Source organism: Rhopilema esculentum, chromosome 20, assembly GCF_057945365.1.
Source record: "Rhopilema esculentum isolate cy_ngs chromosome 20, ASM5794536v1, whole genome shotgun sequence".
Taxonomy (NCBI): domain Eukaryota; kingdom Metazoa; phylum Cnidaria; class Scyphozoa; order Rhizostomeae; family Rhizostomatidae; genus Rhopilema; species Rhopilema esculentum.
Genome location: NC_142834.1, coordinates 14,459,085 through 14,481,309, shown reverse-complemented (window position 1 = coordinate 14,481,309; position 22,225 = coordinate 14,459,085). Strand labels below are relative to the sequence as shown.

The following is a 22,225-nucleotide window of genomic DNA, read 5'->3' as shown; positions in this document are numbered from 1 at the left end:
GACGTTTGAAGGGTAGCATCACCGCGTAGAAAGATATGAATCTGATACAAAATAACTCCTATATCATGCGAAGAGCCTTGATATTGGTGTTGGGTTGGGTCTGTGAATCCGATAGAAAATAAATCCGGTATGATACGAACAGGCCAATAAGACGTGTTCTTAGGCTCCCCCCTCCTGGTGGCCCTGGGTACTCAAGCCTCGGACTAGGGGCTTCTTGCAAGAACCCGTCTTGGCGGTCTCACCAAAAAACTACTTATTAAAATGAATGGAACAGTGATGAATTTCTGCAGGATCTGGGGTTTATGAGGCACGAGACGGGATTCATGTCAATTTAACATGAAGCTTTGTAGTGTTTGAGTCTACTTTAGTCCATTCCATTTGTGAGAGATTTTAGACTGCAATCCAAACAAAATGTAGCCATTTTTATGTTTAAATGATCACAGATACACTTCCGTGTTTCCGAAACCCAATCCGGATGAATCTATTTTGATTTTTGAATTATGTTAGGTTTTCTTCACGTAAATAATGTTTACATGATCAAAATGTGCTTCCTAGTTTATAAATCTCAACCCAGATTGATTCATTTTACGCTCATGCAATTCTAAATTTATTTCATATTAAACTCCAGTGATTCTACTGATTTGTTTTACCTTCAGGGTGATGATATTTCACGACTTCTATCGATTCATTTGCCCAGAGAAGCTCATAAACCGTGTTGTGTTTGATCTCGATGACTTGGTTTGCGACGGCCTAAAAGGTTCATCCAAGCAATCCATTGCCAGCACGTATTTGCTCTCGCCAAAGAGGATAGGTCTGACCAGCAAGAGGTCGTCAACCAAGTAAGTTGAAAGCCATTATAATTTTTCATTTATATTAACGCGACTGTTATTCGCTTGTCAGAGCTCTTGCTTCGTGTTGTCTTTTAGTGGAGAGAAGGTTGGAAAACCTTATGTTTTATGAGGACTCGCCACTCTTCTTCGATATTGTAGGACTTTGTTGAAAAATATTGTGTAGCTTTTCTGTAGCTTCTCAATTTGCCCCTGCTCATTAAAGGTATTTTTGTCAACGTCCTATAAACATGACATCGTTGCTTTTTAAGCTTGAATACGTGGGACATTCTTGCACCCCGATGTTTCCCATCCAAACACTTGCATCCCTAATGATTCTGGCAGTAGAAAATGCGCCTTAGTGTCACAAATTGGCATTACTTTTTCTATGTTGCTTTCATTTTTCCCTGAGTAGTGAGAAGTCTTATCTTTTTAGCTTTCAAAAGAGTGCTACCTGAAAATTTTTTTACAAATTTTAACCATTTTTGGAAACTGTCCATCGACTGTGCTCATAGTCATTCACGTGTGTACATATAATTCATGCTGTGTATGATTTAAGTATACTCGGAGCATCGGAAGTCAAGGTCTTGCCATATATGCCTTATCTCCACAATTTAACTGCATCGCCATTATTTTCCAGTATTTCAAACGTCAACGAAGACACACTGTCAGTTCCCTCGCTTCAGTTTGAGTCTCGTTTTGAATCTGGCAATCTGAGGAAGGCCATACAAGTAAGTCAGCTGTTGCTTCAGTATTTGGTGGGTGCTTAGTTTGTATATCTATCAATTCAATTTACGGCCACATTTTGATCTACGGGTATTGAGTTTGGACACTGGTTGAACAAATGAATTATCCTTCTTTTTTGCTATTATCACTCTTCTAACTACTTATTTTCCCAGCATACAGTTCCAAACAGAAGTGGACTCGTAGAATTGAAACACAAGGCCTATCCTTATAAATTTAGAACCAAATAGATCAATTATTGCCCTTGTATAGGAATGCAGAAATCGAGTCTTGAGGCCCATAAAACGTTCTTAATGATACATTGTTTTCGGGAAGGTTCTTTGAAAGGCAAATCTGAACTTTCAGTGTTAGCCTCCCCCTCTACCACCTAATACTGAAGCAAGAAGAGGGTTTTAAGTCGGATGATTTCCACTTTCGTCTTGTTTAATTACTCGTTTTGAATTTGCAGATTAGGCCATTTGAATACGATTTGATCCTCAACGCAGACACCAATTCAGATCACCACTGCCAATGGTTTTATTTCGAGGTATGGTAACAATGTTTTTTAGATTTAAGTCTAGAAGGCCCAAAGTCTTAACTGCTACTGCTAGATAAAACTTACTCTAAGTTCTTAACAAAATGTAAGCATGCTTGTTATTTGACGAACTTGAAATTGAATTTTTGTGTAGTTTTGTTGTTTATCACTAGGAAAATAGTGGGTCTGAATTCGTAATGTTGTCAATTCATAAAACCATCCTTGTCCTCTGAATTCATCAACCACGTAAAACGGCTTTTACTTTTTACCAAGCTGATCAAAGAGAATTTAAAGGCATCGCGTCAAAGTCAATTCCGGCATGATCACTTTAGTTCCATGTGATTTCGGCAACCGTTGTATACGATTGATCGTTGATAAAACTTTGGTTATACCCTCTCGTTTATCACGACTCAATGTTTTAAAGAAAATACTTCCCTAGAATTCTTAGAAAGTTGATTTGCAATAAACATAACACTTCACAACACTTTACATAACACTATACTTATTTGCTCGCCAGGTTTCAAATATGGAGGCAGATGTTCCCTATAGGTTCAACATTATCAACTGCGAGAAATTCAATAGTCAGTTTAATTTTGGTGAGTTTCTCGAAAATATTATTTTCAATAAGTTGTCTATTTAGATCTGCAAAACGTGGCCAAATTTTTAAGCCAAAATCATGATTCGTAAAATTTTGCAGAAGTATTTTTGGAATCCACTTTAGAAAGAGCCTTTTCGAAAAATCCTTTTTGCTGGCTGTTTTAGATTCCTGTGAAAGAAAAGGAACTGCTAACATGCTAGAATGAATTGATGCTAGTGATAGTAAAACCGGGGGGTAGGAGGGATGGGGTGGACGCCTGGACGGTGTGTATGAGTGATGCGGCTCTAGGTTGGGATTCGAAAACGTGATCTGATAGGTCGGTTGTTAGAGCAAGCGACATTTGTCTGGAATTAATCGCTCAAATTTTCTTTCAGTATTTGTGTTATTGTTCTGTTGATGCACTCTTAAGAACATCAAAGGAAATGATCGCTGATTGGAACATGTAACAAAAGCACTTGTGAGATTCGCCCACTGGGAATAAAGATGACCATCGAAATTAATCGGGACAAAGTTCTTATTAGGTTGCTCTCAAATGAGCTGTTTGGACAGCAATTAAATTGTCTCCATTTTTGAAATACTTGAATACCCATGCGATTTTCGCAACTCGTTTTTATTGATTTTTATTGATTTAGGAATGCAACCCGTAATGTACTCTACAAAAGAAGCAGAAGATGGCCAGCCTGGATGGGAGAGAACTGGCTCAAATGTTTGTTATTACAAAAATTTCTACTTGCGGAAGATAGATGGCCTTTCTGGAAATAAGTATTATTTTACAACGACATTCACGATTAGATTCCCGCATGCTGACGACGTTTGCTATTTGGCCTATCATTATCCATATACCTATTCGATGCTGAAGGTAAGATTTTCTTATAAAATCCTAACTTTTCAAGCCTATCTTGTAGGGCCTATTTTCTGCCAGTTTTTCCTGTTTTAAAAGTTTGTCCTCTGGAGGAGTTTGTCCTTTTGAACAAGAAGCTCTTCGAACGAATTTGAATGGAGAGTGGATTACAGTTCGGAATAGCTTGAACTTTTGACAAACTGCTTGAAACTTTTTTCTATGGTGTTAATCATTGGATATTAACCGTGATAAAGTTTATAACAAAACAAGTTCTGAATAGATTTGTTTTTGATTGCCTAACTTTGTGAAATCAGTTTTTAGGTTGTGTGATCAAAAGAAAAAATGCTTAGAATAGTTTTTATGACGTCATACTGCAGAATTCTGTTATAATTGTCACGTTTTAGGCCCACATTTCCAAGCTGGAAGCAAGCCTTGCCACCAACGTATACTACCATAACCAGATTCTCTGCTTCACGTCTCATGGGAATGAATGTGATATTCTAACGATCACCGAACGGCCAAAAACTGACGACCCGCAAAGCATTATTGCATTTCGTAAGTGACTGGATCCAGCTGTAATATAACATACAAATGTTCTTTTCTGTTCTTATCAAGCTTAAGTACGGTTTAACTTGGCTATTACGTCTGTGTCTCATGGATGAAGGGGTCGACGACCCGCTCCAGACTCTCACGGTTTTATGGGAACCAAGCTTTAGTTTCCATAATGTTTTCACTATCCGAACAAGTCCCAACTCGTCTCGGTTGATAGCCCGATCGTCTTTCCTTCTACAATTTTCAAAATCAATGTACGCAAAAAATGATTGCCATTATTGTGTAGACAGAAGGAGGTTGTTTTCATCCTTGGACCCTAATGATGATATTTTCTATAGGCACGCGGTTCTGATTGGGTACCTTTACCGGTCACGTGCTCACGTTTTTCTGATTGGCTTAGAATTTTCGATTCTCGTTTTGACGTTTTATACTCTGAAAAGTGTCAAACGAAAAACGTTGGTTTATCTAAATCATTTGCTTTTCTCATAGACATTTTCTTTACCTAGATATGTTTCTTATACGTTTGTTTTATTTCCGTATATTTGTTAAATTTTTTATGTTACTACAGGTAAAAGACCATACATTGTTTTGACTGCCAGAGTTCATCCGGGAGAATCATGCTCGAGCTGGGTAACCAAAGGTACATTTTGAACTAAGAATTTACTTCAATGATATAGAAACGTAGTGATTTCTGTAATAAACATTGAGTTATCGATATTTGAATTTTTGTTTATAAAAGTTACGTAGAAGGTTGCTCCATTAAAGTTGACTGCACAAAGACCCCGTCAAGTGAAATTAGTATGATTGGGTATTTATTTCAATACTAAAGAGGTTTTAGGGACCGATCTCCGATGAGAAAAATATTCTATTTATCCTAGCATTGAGAAGCAGCTCTTAGATATATATAAACAAGTAGTTGCAGCCATTTTCTTTACTATTGTGTTAAGAAGCCTTATTTTTGATGCTTCTCAAGAGGAGGTTTTTTTATGCAATAGAAAACTAGTATTATGATATAAACTTTTATCCAATATTTTCCAGGGATGCTTGATTTCTTAATGGGTAACAACGAACTGGCCATACGATTAAGAGAAACATTTATTTTCAAGATCGTTCCATTCCTCAACCCTGATGGTGTTATAAATGGCAAGTACGTATCGTATCTGTAGAAATCCTTGGCATTTCTTAGGTAAAGATGCCTAAAGGAAACAGGACATAATGGCTTGAATTTGTACACTATATGAGTAAGCAATCGCTTAATCAGGTTTTTAAACTTTGGTTTGAAACAAAAACGTTGAGTTTCGGAGGATCTTGGTATAGTTACTCGCAAGATCATATGCTGATTAATTATTGAGAGAACCTCTCCCTCTCCCCTTCCCCCCTGCACAGCCCCCAAATACTTGTATCTATTTGTTCACATTTTTACACCAACGCATGATTTAATTGGGTCTATTGCGCTGATTTAAACATGGCGGTTCTGAAACTAGTATTCGAGGGTCGTCTTGAAATGTCTGGTTTTGTGTTGGTGTACTTGAAAAAGTGTCAGCAAAAATACCAACCCTTTTCCTTTCTTTCTTTATTTAAAAGTTGGTACAAATTCTAGCTATACATACAAGCTAATTAAAACCAACTAGCAAACTAAGTACGCCTTTCTCTTTATCCGACGTGAATACTCGGAGGGCGTAGAGTGTCTAAGTATTTGTTTCCGCTTTTCTGTTTGTTTTCAAATTTGCTCGATCTTAGGTTTATTTGGATTCATATTTGGATATTCAAAGAATCTTAATGTTAATACTTAGATTAAAAGAATCATCAAAATTAGCACATAAAACTTGCACTTGAAGTCCGATACACGGTTTTTATGAGCCAGTAATTTGAAGTTCATGTTCTTAATTTTTCGAAAATCTAAGACAAGTTCTTAATTTTTCTCAAATTATAAGGGCGTAAGCTTTGCAATTGCTAGCTTTTATGCTCTGGGGGGGGGGGGGGGTGCTCAGGCCTCATTCGCTAGCAAAGTGAGTGAGGCATCGACAAGATTGAAAATTCCCGGACAAAGCACCCCTAGATTGCAAACAACTCGATTTTGAGTTGAAAAATTGTTCAGAAGTTCATTTTTACAGAACATTAGCCTGTTCTGTATTTGTTTTTATATTTGACCAATTTTTAGACTTGTGTTCTTATAAAATGGTTCTTTTGAAAAAATGGAATATATAGTTGACAGTGAGACCACGGGCTCTGTAGGCCAGAATGCCAAACCTGATAACTTATTCGGCATGAAGAACTTAGCATCAGGGCGAGTAAAGCTCCATAATACATCGATCGAAGGAACAGTATGCCTCGGTCTACTTGCTTCCATTTCATTTTCATTAGCAAACAATTAATTGTGTCTTCTTTCCTTCATTCTAGTCACCGCTGTTCTGTCTCCGGGGATGATTTGAATAGACAATGGATTGCGCCAGACCCTGTCAATCATCCTACCATTTATCACATCAAGGGTTTCATTCATTATCTGAATTCGATCAACAAATCGCCTTTGGTAAGTAAAAATGTAGCCAGTACGCATCCTTGCTGTAATGCCCTTTTCGTTATATTCCACTCAGCTCACAGAAATTTTCTTTCCGTTTCTCGTAACTTGGTGTTCTCCGCTATTCAACAATACTAATGTTGCGCATTTGAAACTAATATTTCTAAGCTATCACACTTATATTGCAAAATATAGGAGAATTCTCTATTTTGCCTAGGTTTACTGTGATTTCCACGGTCATTCACGAAAGAAAAACGTCTTTATGTATGGCTGTAGTGTGGCTGCAACAAACGCTGCGAGGCAGCAAGGCAACAGTGATACCGTTTATTTCAACGGGGCTGAGGGGGAGCTGAAGACTGAGGCTAATAATTTGGAAGACGTCAATGCGAACGTAGATGAAGACACAGGGTACAAGGTACGTCTTTGAACTTATTGAGTTGGGTTGGATTGAATTGGGTATCCAAAAAAACGTGAGCAGTGGGAAAACATCGAAGTTAAATGCCGTTAAGTCAGACTTTTAAGGGATGTGGGGAAATGGTCCGACTAAGCGAATGTCCGACTTAGTGAAAATCCTATTGGAATTGAAAGCCGACCGGACTTGAAAGTGAAAGTGAAAGTCCGGGTGATCTGGTTTATGACATAACGGGATTGAACTTTTTCTGTTATACTGGGATATCAACCATTTCTACTTTGAAAGACGAGTTTTATTTATTCAAGAGAGCTTTAATTGTTTAGCAGTTGATGACTTATGCCAGAAAATTACCAATTAAGTGGTTAGAACGCACGGTAAAATTAATACCAAAGAGGTCACCTTTCAAAGTCTGACGTACCATTGAATGAGCAGTTTTAATTTTGCCCTCTGAGTTGCAATCATAATGTAATCGTTGAGTATACTTACGTTTAGTTGCAGTGTTTGAAAGTTTTTTTTTAAAGATCAAAATTTGATTCTATGAGAGAAACGAAAAATACTGATACAAAAGTTTGTTATAGTTATGTTTAAAACTAAAAGGTAAAAGTGCTGAAAATTCAGTTACTCAGTAATTTTTCCAGAATAATGCATTTATTTCGTGTTCTTGCTAACCAGTAAGCTCTGATGTAAAGTTTTAAATTCTCCAACTATGTTTTAGTTTTAAAATGATTAGAGGTTTTTTGCAATCGCTAACTACATACCATGATTTTTCTTTATTCATACAAATATATATTCATTTAAAATATTACTATATAAACTACATTGTACTCTACTTATAAATTAATTAGCAACACTACAAGGAAAGTCAGAGGCGTCCGTTTCTGCGAGATGTCCTAAATTTAAAGGCTTCCGTTAACGAAAACTTCCCCTTCATTGCAAATGAGGAGCTGACTTCCATTCTCTTGGACTTTTAACATATCAAAATTTAAAAAAATGTTTCTAGCCGTCCCTTGTGAACACTAGCAATTTTTTAGTTGCTAGAAAAAGTAATATTGAGGGAAAATGTTTCTAGAGACCCGTTAAAATTGAGATAGATAAAAGAAGACAGACAGAGCTGTCTGTTAAACCTTATCGTTCTCCTATCTTCTTTTGTTTCTCCCTGAGTTTACGCTTTCTTTGTTGAGATGAATATAATCTCCTTTCCAACTTCATATCGTATCAATTTTTGTTTTGTTTACTCACACACTGCAGCGGGCAAATTCGAGCAGCTATCCACACATGAATTATTACGGATACCTATTTTCATCTAATGTGAGAAAATAAGCATTCTAATTTTCCCCTTTTAGGCTCTTCCAAGAATATTGAACGCCATTGCTCCAGCATTTTCAATTCAAAGTTGCAATTATATAATGGAGAAATCAAAGGAGGCCACGGCAAGGATTGTGGTGTTCAAAGAACTTGGGGTTGTCAGAAGTTACACTATGGAATCGACATATTGTGGGGCAGACCAGGGTCCTTATAAGGTAAGACCCCTTTTCCCCTACCACAATTTGTGTTGGCTGGTGTACTGTTAGAAATCCTCCTAAGTGCTTCTGGTTGGTCCTCCAATTTTATTAACAACACATCTTCAATGTATATTCCATTCAATTCTATTACATTTATTTTCTATTCCATTATTCCATTTAAACAAAGAGGGGCATTAAATGTGGATACCCCCTCCCCCTTTTTGACTGAGACATCGGTTACTTTATTCAATGATAAGACAATGACACTGAAATGTTGTCTTTTTCGCCACTGAGGCTGTATTGACTTGGGCGATACATAGATGTACACCACAGAAAGAGACATGTCTTGGAATAAGATTATAATAAATATATATATATATATATATAATTCTGTATATTCAAGGAATAGAACCTCTCTTCCTGCCTCGTGCTCCTAACTAATCAATACTATTGATGAGAGGGCGTAATATGAAGGGATGCCGGAAACGCCAAATATGGTGTGACCTTCTCGCCATGTGTTCCGGAGCCCTGGACCCTAATCGAGAATTCTCTGTATCCTTCACAACAGAGGGAGGAACCCCTCTGGAATCCTGTATACGGACCTGTTGTACGTTGAGAAAAGGCATCGTATTTTACATTAAACTGTACGCAAAGTAATATTTGCCTTTGTCCAATCGTTTATCAACTGAAATATTTTTTAAAGAAAAGGTTTTTCTCCCCTTCTCCGCTGTCAATGAGGATTAAAATTAGCATTCAGGGAGTAAAATGGCGGAGCATTTAGCCGTATATTAATAACATAATCCTGAAATTTAGCCAAATTAACCTGGCCTGTGTCACAGACAATCACCAGGCTAAATTAGACAGGTTTTTCAAAATGTGTCACGAAAATATCGCCGGTCTATGTGAATATTCAGTAATGGAAAACTTCTATGAACATTTCGACCTAGTTGCAATGTAGGATATATACATCTGCTGGAACCACATAAATTTGTTTGCATTTTCAATTTCTTTTCTAGGGAAATCATTTTGGGACACGCGAACTGGAAGAAATGGGGAAGAATTTTTGCATCGGTCTTTTAAAACTAAGTCAGTCATACAGTATAAAACTGCGACATGAATATTTCAGGGAGCCATGTTTTAATGCAGAAGAGAGAGACGACGAAAAATCGGATTATAGGTTGGATTTTACAATATTATTTATTTGTTCTATTTAAAAGTTCTATTTTTTTCATGTATTTATTATTTAAGTATTTATCCGTTTATTTACTCGTTTCGATTGTTCATTCATGAAACATTCTTGTAAGCAGAATGTAATGTGCCTATTTTTACGGAAAATCAATTTCTATCTTTTAATAGAAGCTATGAATACTTAACTAATGAACCTTAAAATTGTTCAAAACTGTTGAATCGATAAAAATTTTTGTGACTATCAAATTTAACAATTTTTGGGTTTAAGTTAACCTAGCCACAACAATCGTGAACAAATGTATTTACAAGGCCAAATAACCTTGTCCTGAAAACAAATAGTCTTAATAGCATAGATATTTTACTATGCAAAGAAAACCCTGTTTTAAACCTAATATAAAGTACATAAGGCAAGTATAATAGAAAGAATTTATTAGTAAACTTTTACTCTCATACAATATTTGACGAGGTACAAACAAGCTAACAAACAAGGTGGGGTTAAATTTCAACTTGGGTTGAAATTTACGGCGTTTTTAATTTCAGTTCCCATTCATTTATGCACCTGGGAAAGTCTCTTCTCTGATTATTTTCACTCCCATTTTCACTCACTCTCATATTTTTCACTCCTGTTTCTCACCCTGGATTCAAGACATTTTTCCTTTCAACAGGCATATTTGATTTTCAAGGTGGACCTTTTAATCTGAACCTAAGTTGAGCGCGGGACGAGAGGATTTCCCGGTGGTCTGATTCAAACTCGGTCCCGAAGGAAACTCGATCCGGCGTGAACCGACACTGATTGATTTTGTTTCACGTTATAAACCTCTAAGGGCCTTATGAGATGGCAAATTGGCAACGATGCATTGTATATACTGTCCCCAGAGACAGCATATTTCTTCAGCCATTTCCCATGATGTCAAATTCCTAACTCCACAATCATATGCAACCAAAGGCTATTATCTTCTAATTTATCTTCGTTCGAAACTAAAATATCACGCCCTCCTATTTCCTGCATGGCACAGTTAACTAAATATCATGCATATTTTCAGCATTAAAATCGAGGGTGCTACAGCAGAAAGCAATGGAGACTGAGAGCAAGCGGCAGGGTTCTTTGAAGACTCAACTTCCCACGACGACGACTTGAAGTTGTAAACATTGCCTCGTGAGTAACGTTTCTGTTCAGCATACTTCGGATATTATTTGTAAGATTTAGTTCATTTATGGTTCAATATCTATGGTTTATACAAAACAGTAAGCATTTAATTTTATTCGCAACCGTTCAGCAGGAATTTAAGTTTAGAAGTAAGTTTAAGACAGGCTATTTAGGCCCTACCTGCACAGGTATCGTCTTGCTTTGCGTACGAGAAAGCTCAAACTTTTGGTCTACCTACTTTCAGATTGCACGATTCTTCCTTTTACCGATCTTCTAGCATATTGATAAAAGAACATGTTTAATTTGCAAAAGATTTATACCAACATAATATTTACATAAAAAATAATCTTACCTCCTTCCCCATGCTGGGAAATCCCATTTTAGCGGTTGAATAAGGTGCAGCAAGGCTTATAACATTGAGAATGGGGATACTGTCAAATAAAATCGCTTTGATTTTCTGACCGTGTCGCTATTTATGCAATATCGCTTATAGAGCAATAAGCTCAAACAATTCTCCAATCATTGGATGGTTTTTTTGTTGTTTTTTTAATTATTTGGGGGTATAAATACCTGGCTTCCTTGCACTTGCCAGCTCTCCTCGCCAGTTATCCTTGCAAGTTATCCCCGCAAGTTATCCCCGCCAGTTATCCCCGCCAGTTATCCCCGCCAGTTATCCCCCCAGTTTTCCTCGCCAGGTATACTAATCAGCTTAAATAGCTTAGAATCTTCAACGCCTGTGTATTTTAAAAACGTTTGGTTTATATTATTTTTGTAAGCGATTAGATAGAAAAATCAAACAGCAAATTACTATGATGCATGAACATACACTTTTATACATTTCAATTTAGCATAGAATTTATCATGATTTAGAAAGTTAGTTCCTTTTAACTTCTTGAGTAGCTTTTACGTTTCTTTCCTTCGCTAATTGAACATTGTTATTTTTCATCCACAAAAGCAGTCAAAGGGTAAGATGAGGCAGCGCGACTAGCCCCCTTCACCTCTGCTCCCCTCTCCCTTCTCCCCTCCTTTTCTCCTCACCTCCTTTTCTCCCCTTCCCTCCCCTCTCCCCTTCCTCCTAACAAATTGAAGTATTCAAAAAGCACGCTTATCCCTTTCTTGACGAAGAATGACGGATCCTTTCTAGCAGCGTAAATCCGAACCTCGTTTTCAGGACTGCCCTCTCTTTACAATCATGGCTACGTTTTACAATCATGGCTATGTTATTATGATTTAAAGCATGATTCTGATGATGGATTCTTTTAAAAGACAACCAAGTCTCTTCCTAACTGATGTTCAGTTTTTCTCTTGTGCATAATTCTATACTGTAGTTGCCGGAAGATCGCATTTAGTGCTAAACTCGAAGTATACACAACCATGACATTTTGTGTTACAGTAAGTATCCACGTATAAGAACCCACAGGCTGAAAGTGTAAAATCAGACCTCCTGTTATAAGAACCCATCTAGCCTAAAATCTGAAATAGACTCCTGTTTGTATAGATCGACAAACTACATCGAATTAAAACTCTAGTTGCTTTCTCATTTTCTTTTAACTTTCAACTGATGTTATAAATGCTTTAAAATAGCCAAATAATTGCAGTATTCAGTACTCTGTTTCAATATTTCCAAGCTGTCTCAATTCATGTCTTTGGTAGACTCCTTTTTGCTCAACTTTCTCAACATCTTTAGTAGGTAGTAGGGATTTCCACTAACAAGTATACAATACACTGAAATTACAAAACCTCTAGCCCCATTAAGTAATATACTTGAAGTTTGAAATTTAACAAAAGAAATTGGTAAAGGCCCTGCATCGAGTAAGAACCAATTAAAATTGAAGAACCTAAACAGTCTCGTTTCCTATGAAATACCCAATACATAAGAACCTACAATCTTGGCAAAAAATGCTGAGACACTTGCAAAAAAGAAGCTATTTACTAATCACCCACCCCCCCCCTTCCCCTCAAATCAATGTTGTAATTAGATTGGTAACCACTGTAGTAATCCGTAGTTATCCCGTAACCATCTTAACCAACATTGTCCCCGGGGGGAAGGGGGTTTAGGTCACCAGCTTATATAATATGAAGATATAGCACGCGAATTCCTTTTCATTCAAATGTCGCAGTTATTTTTTGCCAAGGTTGTAGTGAGGCTGACTTGGAAAATGGTAGGTTCTTATACGTGGGTGTTTACTGTACATATGTAATATGGTATGTAACTCACCGTCAAATCAAGAACTCCGGAAGATTTCTCGAAACAGAACATCTTAGAAATCATGACTCCACTGCTAGAGGCGATGAGTCTAGTGGTGTCAGTCCTACATTTTCATCATGGAATCTGGCTAACTCTATTTTGCCACATACTACTATAGTACTGTTTACTTTTGGGGGGCTGGGCCCTAATTCGTGTAGCTAAATTGTTATTCTGGCACTTACTGCTTACTAGAAAGTCGCAAATTTGAGAAAAGTCATGTTTTGGCTAGTAAAACTTCTTATCATACTAAAATTATTAATTTATCATCTTCTTATTTCTCAATTTGTAACAATGAATCATTTTAGGAGACTCTAGCCCTTAATGCTCATTTCTAGAAGCATCTTTAGGGGCATTATGAGAATGTCTATATGTAAGACACTCATTTTTTATAAGAAACTGGCTATAAGAAACAAATACTGGACAGTCAGAAAAAATTATTAGAAACTTCAGTACTCGAAGCAAATAAATTAAGAAACTATTAAATCGTGATAAAACTGAGAACAAAGAATTTTGTAAAATCCAAGAACACGACTGCCCTGTTGGCCTAGAACTTAAGACACAAGGGATAAAAATTCACTTCCCATATCATCACACATACAGCATCAGAACGGAAGCGAGTCTCTTGACGTGATAAAAAAGGTCACGAACATTTCATAACATCATTCATGACATTATAATTAAGAAACAATGAGTATTGAAATTTCCAGAACATCAAGAAACTGGAGTACTCAACATCGACCTAGTGACGACGAAATTGATTAACCTGATCTCTCTAAGGTTCTTTTAGACAATTAGGTGCTTAATTTGTGTTGCTAAAAATACTTTGCACTTTGTGTTTAAAAAATTTTAAGATAATTATGTACTAAAGTCAGCAAAATAAGAAAAAATGAGTACTCATCCTGGGTTTAGGTTCATATAAAAATGCATTTATTTTCTCGATGTTTTTAGGTGCATTAATGGAGGGATAGTCCTATGTGCAATGGTTGTACTTTGTGAATATCAACTGCAAATTCTTTCTGACCACCAAAAATACATCATGATTATAAATTTATTAGTTTGCATTCATAAGCAAGGAGACGAAGTGCCTATTTCGCGGGCAAATCACTCCGTGGAAATCTTATTGTTTTGTCTGAAAATCCCTATAAATCATTTCTCCTATTTTGTTTTGGTGAAAAACTCGTGCGCTGTTTGTATAAGTAAATCGCCTCTCGGCCTATGTTCCCATTTTTCTCAAATGATTAATTGGTTAATAGCATTATCGATTCATAAAATTCATTGTGTGTACGAATTTCGACAAATGAAATTGTATTTCCCCCGTCTCCAATTTACACACGCCAGCTGTAGTACTTTCTGCCTCTTTTGTTTAAAGGAGCTTATTTTGATGGCCATATTTGTTCTGTACTTTGTTCCAACTTCGGTCGAGTCAACATCACGGCCTTCATAAAAGAAACCGCTCAGGTAAAACTTAGAAACCGAGTTTTTCATGCATTCGACATAAAGAAGGAATATAGATAAACATCAGCGCACTTCATTGCTCTTGATTACACGAAATTGAACACTCTAATAAATCTTAAAAATCTGAAATTTTCTGGAAAAAATTGTATCTATATTCAAATTGATTAAGGGCAGTTATTGTCGTATAGTAGGGAATGCTTCTCCAGCTCCCTTGTTATGTCCAGAGAACTACATCATGTTCCGAAATGGAAATCTACCTAAACGTTTTTATGCTAACCTTCGTCTAGAACCTGTACTCAAATTTCTTTTAAGACAGCACCTGATATATATCTTTGAATAAACTTAGGTCATTTCTCTTTATTAAGTCCAGCCTGTCCACAGGCTTCATTAAAAACAGTTAAATAAGGATATACCACACTCTGCCAAAGGGTTTGGCATCACACTTTTCTAAAGAGAAACCAGGAAAACTTGGAGCACTGCAGGACTGAGAAAGGGTTTTCTAATTCTGACTCGAGAGATAGAAACACTGACCAAAGTACTGAACTTCTAGGGGAAGGTTTCTAATTGAACGCGGGTAGCTACATACGATCAATGGTCCTTCCCAATCATGTTTAATTTGATTGCAAAATCATTATTTTTAAACACTGCTTCGTCTTTCCATCTGTTCTTTATGTACTTAAAGCCACACATCACTGGTTCCATTGGCAACATCGACTGTGTGTACTTTGGAAGTTTCAGTTTCTCCAGAGTCAAAATTGGCTCGAGTGTTTCACTCTTTTTATTTTCACTTGCTGTCTCTTCTAGAGTGCCTAAGCCAGAGTCGATGTATTTTTCTTCTCTCTCTACCCTAAACTGCAGATATTTTGTAGGCTTCCACTCCTTGAGACGAAATCTTATCTTCTCGTTCGTCTGGTTTCGTATGCCTTTTCCAACCACAGAAGAACGACGAACAAGCTCATGATAAGACCTTCCTGATTTTTTCTGTCTCACCCCAGTATGCACATCGCTGCTTATCGACAGTGTCTCCAAATCGTCAATGGTATCATGATCTTGGTCAGTCTCACTCGAGTTGAGGTCACGCTCTCCACTGTAACCTAATTCTTCACCAATAAGTGTGCTTCTGGTACAGAGTTTAGCTTGATCATTCAACGTCCCCTCTTCAGAAGGGAAATTATTCTTTTCTGAAACAGAGATAAAGTCTGAATTTGCTTCAAAGTCGTCATAATCAATGGTCGAGTCGAGGGAACACGCTGGTGTATGCGTGCGTATTTCGTGTCTTTGACTGTTAGACTCAAAAGATCTTATAATCTTTCCTCTATCCGATGTTGGCCTTACAGATCCTGCATTGGAGACCTTCGTAGTCGATGAAAGTGCTCGATACATCAAAGGAAACATTGAATTCACGAGGTGATCAACCCTTCCGTCTTCTTGAAAACACGATTCTCGCTTCATGTCAATGCCATAATCAGATCGTTGCCATGACTGTGTTGTGTACGACATCCGACTTTGATTTGCTGATCTTGAAATTACATTTTCTGCTTCAGTCAACGACTGCACATAAGCTGTTTCTCTCATCGTCTCTTCGCTACATACAATACAGTATTTCCTACCGAGAATGTCGCAGTACGGTTTGTTTGTCTCAACATGTGTACTTGCCATTCGGCCACTTGGCCTAATATCATAGCTGACACGACGCTTTCGTTCCAAACTTGTCCCTTTCTTGTCGATGTAACCAAGGACAACCGGCGTCGATCTTAAATGATCTTTCATATCGCCAAAGAAAAATCTAAATCTCCTTGTAGCTTCAACGTATTAGCAGAGTTTTATTGAAGCTTCTGTAAAATAAGACCCGTAACTCTCGTTTACCTGTTCCTTGAGGTCTGTCCGCGGTTTTTTTACAGAGATAAGCAGTTGTCACCCCCGTCTGTTATTGAATTTCTCTTCCGGGTTTCAGGGAACCAAAAAGGGTCAAGATGAACTCTTTTTTATAAGAACAATTCTACAAGAACACGAGCCTCAAATTGTCTTAAGTTATGAACAAATTAAGAACAATTATGAACAAATGAAGAATTAGGAACAAATTACTGTAAAATGCAATTTTGAACAATGTTTTATCTCAAAAACGAGGATTTTTAGGCATGTGTGGGTGCTTATTCGGTGAATATTCAAACTTGTCGGCAAATGAAGGTTGTCTCGCTCACTTGTTTGCAAATGAGGCCTGAACACCTCCCTAGAGCGGAAAACTAGCAATCGCACTGCTTACATCCTATTATTTTAAGAACAAATTAAGAACAATCCAGCTTCAGATTTTCGAAAAAATAAGAACAGTCAGCCTGAACTTAAATCTACTGGTTCTAATAAAAAAGAGTAACTCAATGAGTTGTAGCCAGGGTTCAGTATCAGTATCTGGAGCTTTTCTGAATGTGGTTGTCTTAATTTCAATATTTTGACGATAAATATGTGTGATGACAATAAAAGTTTTTAATTTCTTCTGCAATCTGAGATGTCTCAGTAGCAAGGATAGGCAGTCAATCACAATTCAAAGTTGGGAGCACAGGGAGGGAGGCACAGTGTTTGAAAATGGAGCATTCCTCAAGTGAACTAAAATGACCGTCTGAACCGAAGGGCAATTCACTCTTGTAATTAGGATACGAAATTTTCACCAAGACAAAAAGGTTTCTAGAGATTTACTGATAAAATAATTGGATTTCTAGCAAAGGTGTACGAGAATTTCATGAAGTGAATTGCCCCTCGATTTAAACTAATGCAATTCTTAAGCTGGGGGCACGAGCCCCTTTTGCCCTACCCTTTACTTCACAAGGGGCTCGTCGCCTCCTTAGTTAATGCATGGTTTGATTCTAGAACGCTCACAAAATGCCAAAAAGCGGCAATGGGAAGATAACACGTGTAGAAACCAAAATTTGGCTAGTTTATTGTCGTACTATTGGTGGAAAATATTTCTTTGTTTTGATTTAGTACCCGGCATAGATGTTGGGTAAAACATTTTCCAATGTCAAACCATAGTTAATAGAATTAACTATGGTCAAACCCTTTTGGTTTCCTGTTTTTATCGAGAGCCTCGTTTAAAAGTTACAGTGAACGGTTTCCATGGAAACAGAGATAAGCCGTGCGATCGCGTCCATGTTTTGGTTGAAAGCAAATGGAAGGCGTAGACTGACAGAGATACATATAACGAATTAGAATCGATGAAGGAAGAAGGCCAAAGTGAAAACAAGGCGCCTGAAAATCCGAAATTTCTTGTCAACAAAGATGGATTCCCGCTCTCTGAAAATACTATTGAAACTTTGTGGAAAAATGTAAAAGAACTGCACGAGGATGGTGAAAAGTACGAGAAGGAAATTCGCGGGAATCTAGAATTGCCAAAAGCTGCCTTCCCACTAGCTCCATCCTTCAGTTCATTGATGTCAACAAAAGATAAAATTGAAAGCATACAAAATTATATGAACAATCTTCAGTACAATCACACTGGACTGCAGTTTTTTGAAGTAAAAAAATATAGGCCCATTTGTGGCTTGATAGAGGTCGCCAAGGAAATCATCAAAGAATCGCTACCTATAAAATGTCTAGAAGCTGTTATTTTGTCGCTTTACTTAACTTCAAGCATGAACGACATCATAAGGTTTACTATAAGCTTTAAATCAAAGTTTGTCACCAACATTCACAGACACGTTGTTCTGGGACTAAATCATGGTATTTATTATGGAGCTCTTGGGATGAGTCGAAGAAAAGAGTTAATGGACAAGCCTCTAACCTTCCAAAGTTTAGGAAATTTAATTTTAGACTACAAAACTGCGTATGAGAATTGTCACCATAAACTAAAGAGAGTAAAACTAAGTTTACCAGTTGCACATGATGTTCACAGTTGTGAAAGAATTTCATGGAAGTACTTCACGTTACCAGTTTCTAAGATGACTGACGGGGAAATCAAGGATGCTTTAGATAAATACTCAAGAGTATTAAAAAAGCTATGATGTTTTGTCACATGACATATAATGAATTAACAAATATTAGTGTCTTGTTAACTTGAATTAAATTATTTGAAGTAATCTTACTTAGTTTTTACTTGGCACATTCTCTAGAATTTCTGTTTTTTGCATTAAATTAGCATGGTTAAGCATTGGTTTGTCCATAGTTTAGTATAGTTTAGTATAGTTTAGTATAGTTTAGTATAGTTTAGTATAGTTTAGTATAGTATAGTATAGTATAGTATAGTATAGTATAGTATAGTATAGTATAGTATAGTATAGTATAGTATAGTATAATATAGTATAGTTTAGTATAGTATAGAATAGTATAGAATAGTATAGTGAAGTATAGTATAGTATAGAATAGTATAGTATAGTATAGTATAGTATAGTAAAGTATAGTTTATTATAGCATAGCATAGTAAAGTAAAGTATAGTATAATATAATATAGTATAGAATAGAATTGCTAAGTGAAGTACAAAAACACATAGAATGTACACATTTTTTTCAAGAAATGTAAGAGGTAGGATAATCCCCGAGCATTCAATATAGCTGCTGGGATTACCAAGACAGGCTAGAATTGTAACGAGGAATAATTATTTTTGCTATACATAATTATATGGAGTGGATAGGTTTAATAATGTAGTTAAACACATTTGCTAAAAATATCATTAGAGCTTAGTTACATTTAATATTTTCCTAGGAACAGTCACATAAAAACACTAGGAAAACACAAATAATCTCAAACTCTAAATATATGAGATGAAGTCATGAGAAACATACAATATATAAAACATATTCCTTTAAATGTGTTAATAAGAGGTAAAATAGCTGTTATTTACAGGTTTGAAATATATACAATAAACCGAGTCTTCATGAAATCACATTTGCTAGCTCTTATCTGCAGTCCTAAAAAGGAAACATGATTTCATTAGGAAAATCTACCAGAAAACTGAAATACAATCAGAATTTTCTTGAAAAAGCTGCATTGACAATTTAAAGAAAGTATGTTTAACTCACATAAGTGGGAAAAATCCATTGGAAGGAAGTCCATGACTGTTATGCAAATCTCGATTTCCATTAGTCTTCAAGTTCTCTCTCTAAGAAGACAATTTTAAACTAACTGTGAGCTACTTAAATAACATTGCAAGTGATGTATTTACCATATCACAAATCAACACATCATACCAACTAAAAAACAAATCTTAACATATCATATTTTGCATGAAACACATCATAAAGCATTTAAGCAAATTGCTAAAATACTGAATTTTTACACATACAGTAGAATCCCGTTATAACATACTTGGTTATTACGCACTTTCGGATATAACATACTGGTGTGCTTGGTCCCGGCAAAAGGTGTGCTTGGTTTTAATCAATTTTTACTTACCCTTGTTACAACGTACTTCGGGTATAAAGTACTTAATACGCTGGTCCCTTGAAGTACATTATAACCGGATTATACTGTACTTTCTTATAAAGCATTTCAAAATACTTCCATGAATTAGTCTGAGCACCACTTATTTGCTTTTAATATCTAATATCTAAATTATATTATCAATATTCAATATTTTTGCTTTAAAACTTATAAAACCAAACAATTCCACTACATTCTGGCACCTTTCATCTTTGAATGACCAATTAAGGACCAATCATACAAGACATGATATTCTCAAAGTAAAATATTTTCTTTTATAAACAGAGGAAATATTCACCATAAAAAGACCCACTGGATTGACATCTGATTTATGACCTATGGGTATGCCTCTTCTAGATGATGAATTTGCTAGCTGCAGTGCATTCATTTCTCCTCTGATTTGCATAACACTATCTCGCTGAGACCTTACTTCTTCACTCAGGATGTCAAGTTTCTGCGTCAAGTGCTGCTTCTCAACACATAGTTTTGATATTTCTTGAAGTGCCAAGTTCTGAGCTTGGTAAAACATATGTACAGTGTCCTGCATAAGAATATAGCATGTGCATAAAATAACTGCTCAAACTACAATATCAAAAAAACTTCATGAACTTGCAGTCAGAAATTATGTAACTCCTTTGAAGATCAGGATGTGACCAGATACAAAAAGGAGAAAATGTGAGCCAGTTTGGCATGACCAGGGCAGGACTGATGACCAATGACCTTGCATGTTCTTTGCTCCACCAACTGAGCTACTCTGTCACATTTTCCAATCCAAGCCCAAAGTTGTGCCACTCACCCACATGCTCCACATTTTACCAAGTGTACCATCACACCCCTCTGGTCTTGTAACATTGCTAGCATTTTTCTCTTATGATTTGACAAACCCCATTGGTCATTAATTTCTATAAGCATAGATGTTCAGTGCAACTAAATAAATAATTTATAGAATCAAGAACGTGGAGAAAACTACATATCAATTGAATTCAGAGACAGAACAAATGACATCACAAGTACAATAGAAAATTTTAGTATATTCCATCATATGCATATACATATCTTATAAAAGATTTGCTTATCAATGATTATCTATCTGATGTGAATCAAAGCTGTCACTTGAAAATCTAGTTCTATAACTTTTTCAGTTTACCAGCTTTGATTGCAACATTGATTAAAAGTTATTCAAAACTGAACTTGTTATATTTAGAAAACCATATCACCTGACAAGCCAGGACATCTTTAGAAATTTGAATTCCATCCAAAGTGAGCACTTCATTTGGAAGAACTAGTTCTGGTAACACAAAGTCAAACTTCTCGGTGCTGTTTAATGTTGCTTGTAGTTTGCTCTGTTCTAGTACTGTCCCAACTGCTCGAATATAACTTGTAATGATCTCTTGTTCCCTAATTGTTTAAACAAAAAGAGGTTGCACCATTGAAAAGTAGGATCTTTTTTCTAACATCTTGCATAACACGAAATGTTTGATAAAGAACCAAAAAGTAGCAAAACTCATGCATTTAGGCTTAAAAAGCTAGCTGCTTGATTGTCCAATTCTAAATAAAACTTTCTTTTAGCAAAAAACATGCATCAGGCTTGGCCATTGGAGGACAGCCAAAGCTCTTGCTCCTCCCCAGGCTCTCCTCAAATGCTGGATGGGAGCTACAGATTGCTTTCCTAAATTGTTCTAAAAATCAAATTGCTCTCCTTGAAATCAATTTTCCTCCGTTTCCATTTTTGTTTACCTTCAAATAGCTCACATGGAAATTACTAGGAGAGTCGTTTACTGCTCCCCTGCTAAAAGTCTATTGACTAGACCGGATGCATACTTAGATAATTTTTTTGCAACTCAAAACAATTCTTTCCTTTGAAAGTTCAATTTACATGTGTTTAATTTTAAAGAGAAATGCCAGCAAGAAAGGGTGGTTGCTTAATTTTCTCTACCTAAATATGTGGACAGAAATTTACCCAGTAGGATATTTGAAAGACAAAATTGAGGTAAAAGGAGACCAAATAAGTTAACATAAAGTCAATAAGGATGTGTCTCTCTACCCAGAATATGTTGTACACCTCTGTAGGAAAGAAGGATTTCAAAGCCAGGGTTATGTTATCTGGGGTCAGTTCCCCCCATAAGATACAATCCACTATACCAGCATCCTCTGGGACTACCTATGCCAAAAAATCATTGTATACCCCAAATTAAAAGACGCACACCCAAAACCTTTAGGCTTGAAAGCAGAGCCTCGGAGCACTAGTGTAATGTAAATAAGACCTTGTCAA

At 36.4% G+C, this 22,225-nt stretch overlaps 3 protein-coding genes across 4 annotated transcripts in view; 2 read left to right on the top strand and 1 right to left on the bottom strand.

Moving 5' to 3' along the window:
• The window catches only part of LOC135686997 (cytosolic carboxypeptidase 1), a 40,138-nt gene extending 28,407 nt beyond the window's left edge, over positions 1-11,731 (top strand). For both annotated transcript variants that reach the window (XM_089114617.1, XM_089114618.1), the window contains 13 exons: positions 657-839; positions 1,468-1,558; positions 2,020-2,097; positions 2,603-2,681; positions 3,316-3,542; positions 3,929-4,079; positions 4,645-4,716; positions 5,115-5,223; positions 6,477-6,606; positions 6,812-7,009; positions 8,350-8,526; positions 9,525-9,685; positions 10,740-11,731. In XM_089114617.1, the coding sequence (XP_088970743.1) occupies positions 657-839; positions 1,468-1,558; positions 2,020-2,097; positions 2,603-2,681; positions 3,316-3,542; positions 3,929-4,079; positions 4,645-4,716; positions 5,115-5,223; positions 6,477-6,606; positions 6,812-7,009; positions 8,350-8,526; positions 9,525-9,685; positions 10,740-10,782 (1,699 nt within the window). In that variant the 3' untranslated portion in view covers positions 10,783-11,731. The remainder of the gene's footprint in view (positions 1-656; positions 840-1,467; positions 1,559-2,019; positions 2,098-2,602; positions 2,682-3,315; positions 3,543-3,928; positions 4,080-4,644; positions 4,717-5,114; positions 5,224-6,476; positions 6,607-6,811; positions 7,010-8,349; positions 8,527-9,524; positions 9,686-10,739) is intronic.
• A 5,931-nt stretch (positions 11,732-17,662) lies between these two features.
• LOC135687187 (tubulinyl-Tyr carboxypeptidase 1) lies at positions 17,663-18,679 on the top strand. The gene has a single exon (XM_065203687.2). It carries the CDS (start codon positions 17,753-17,755, stop codon positions 18,536-18,538), a length of 786 nt encoding a protein of 261 aa, XP_065059759.1. The 5' UTR covers positions 17,663-17,752; the 3' UTR covers positions 18,539-18,679.
• Positions 18,680-19,322: 643 nt separating this feature from the next.
• Positions 19,323-22,225, bottom strand: part of LOC135687460 (coiled-coil domain-containing protein 171) — a 31,317-nt gene continuing 28,414 nt past the window's right edge. Inside the window, exons 25-28 of the mRNA XM_065204019.2 lie at positions 21,171-21,351; positions 20,252-20,494; positions 19,554-19,633; positions 19,323-19,442 (exon numbers count right to left, since the gene is read on the bottom strand). Coding sequence (XP_065060091.1) covers positions 19,424-19,442; positions 19,554-19,633; positions 20,252-20,494; positions 21,171-21,351 — 523 coding nt within the window. The 3' untranslated portion in view covers positions 19,323-19,423. The remainder of the gene's footprint in view (positions 19,443-19,553; positions 19,634-20,251; positions 20,495-21,170; positions 21,352-22,225) is intronic.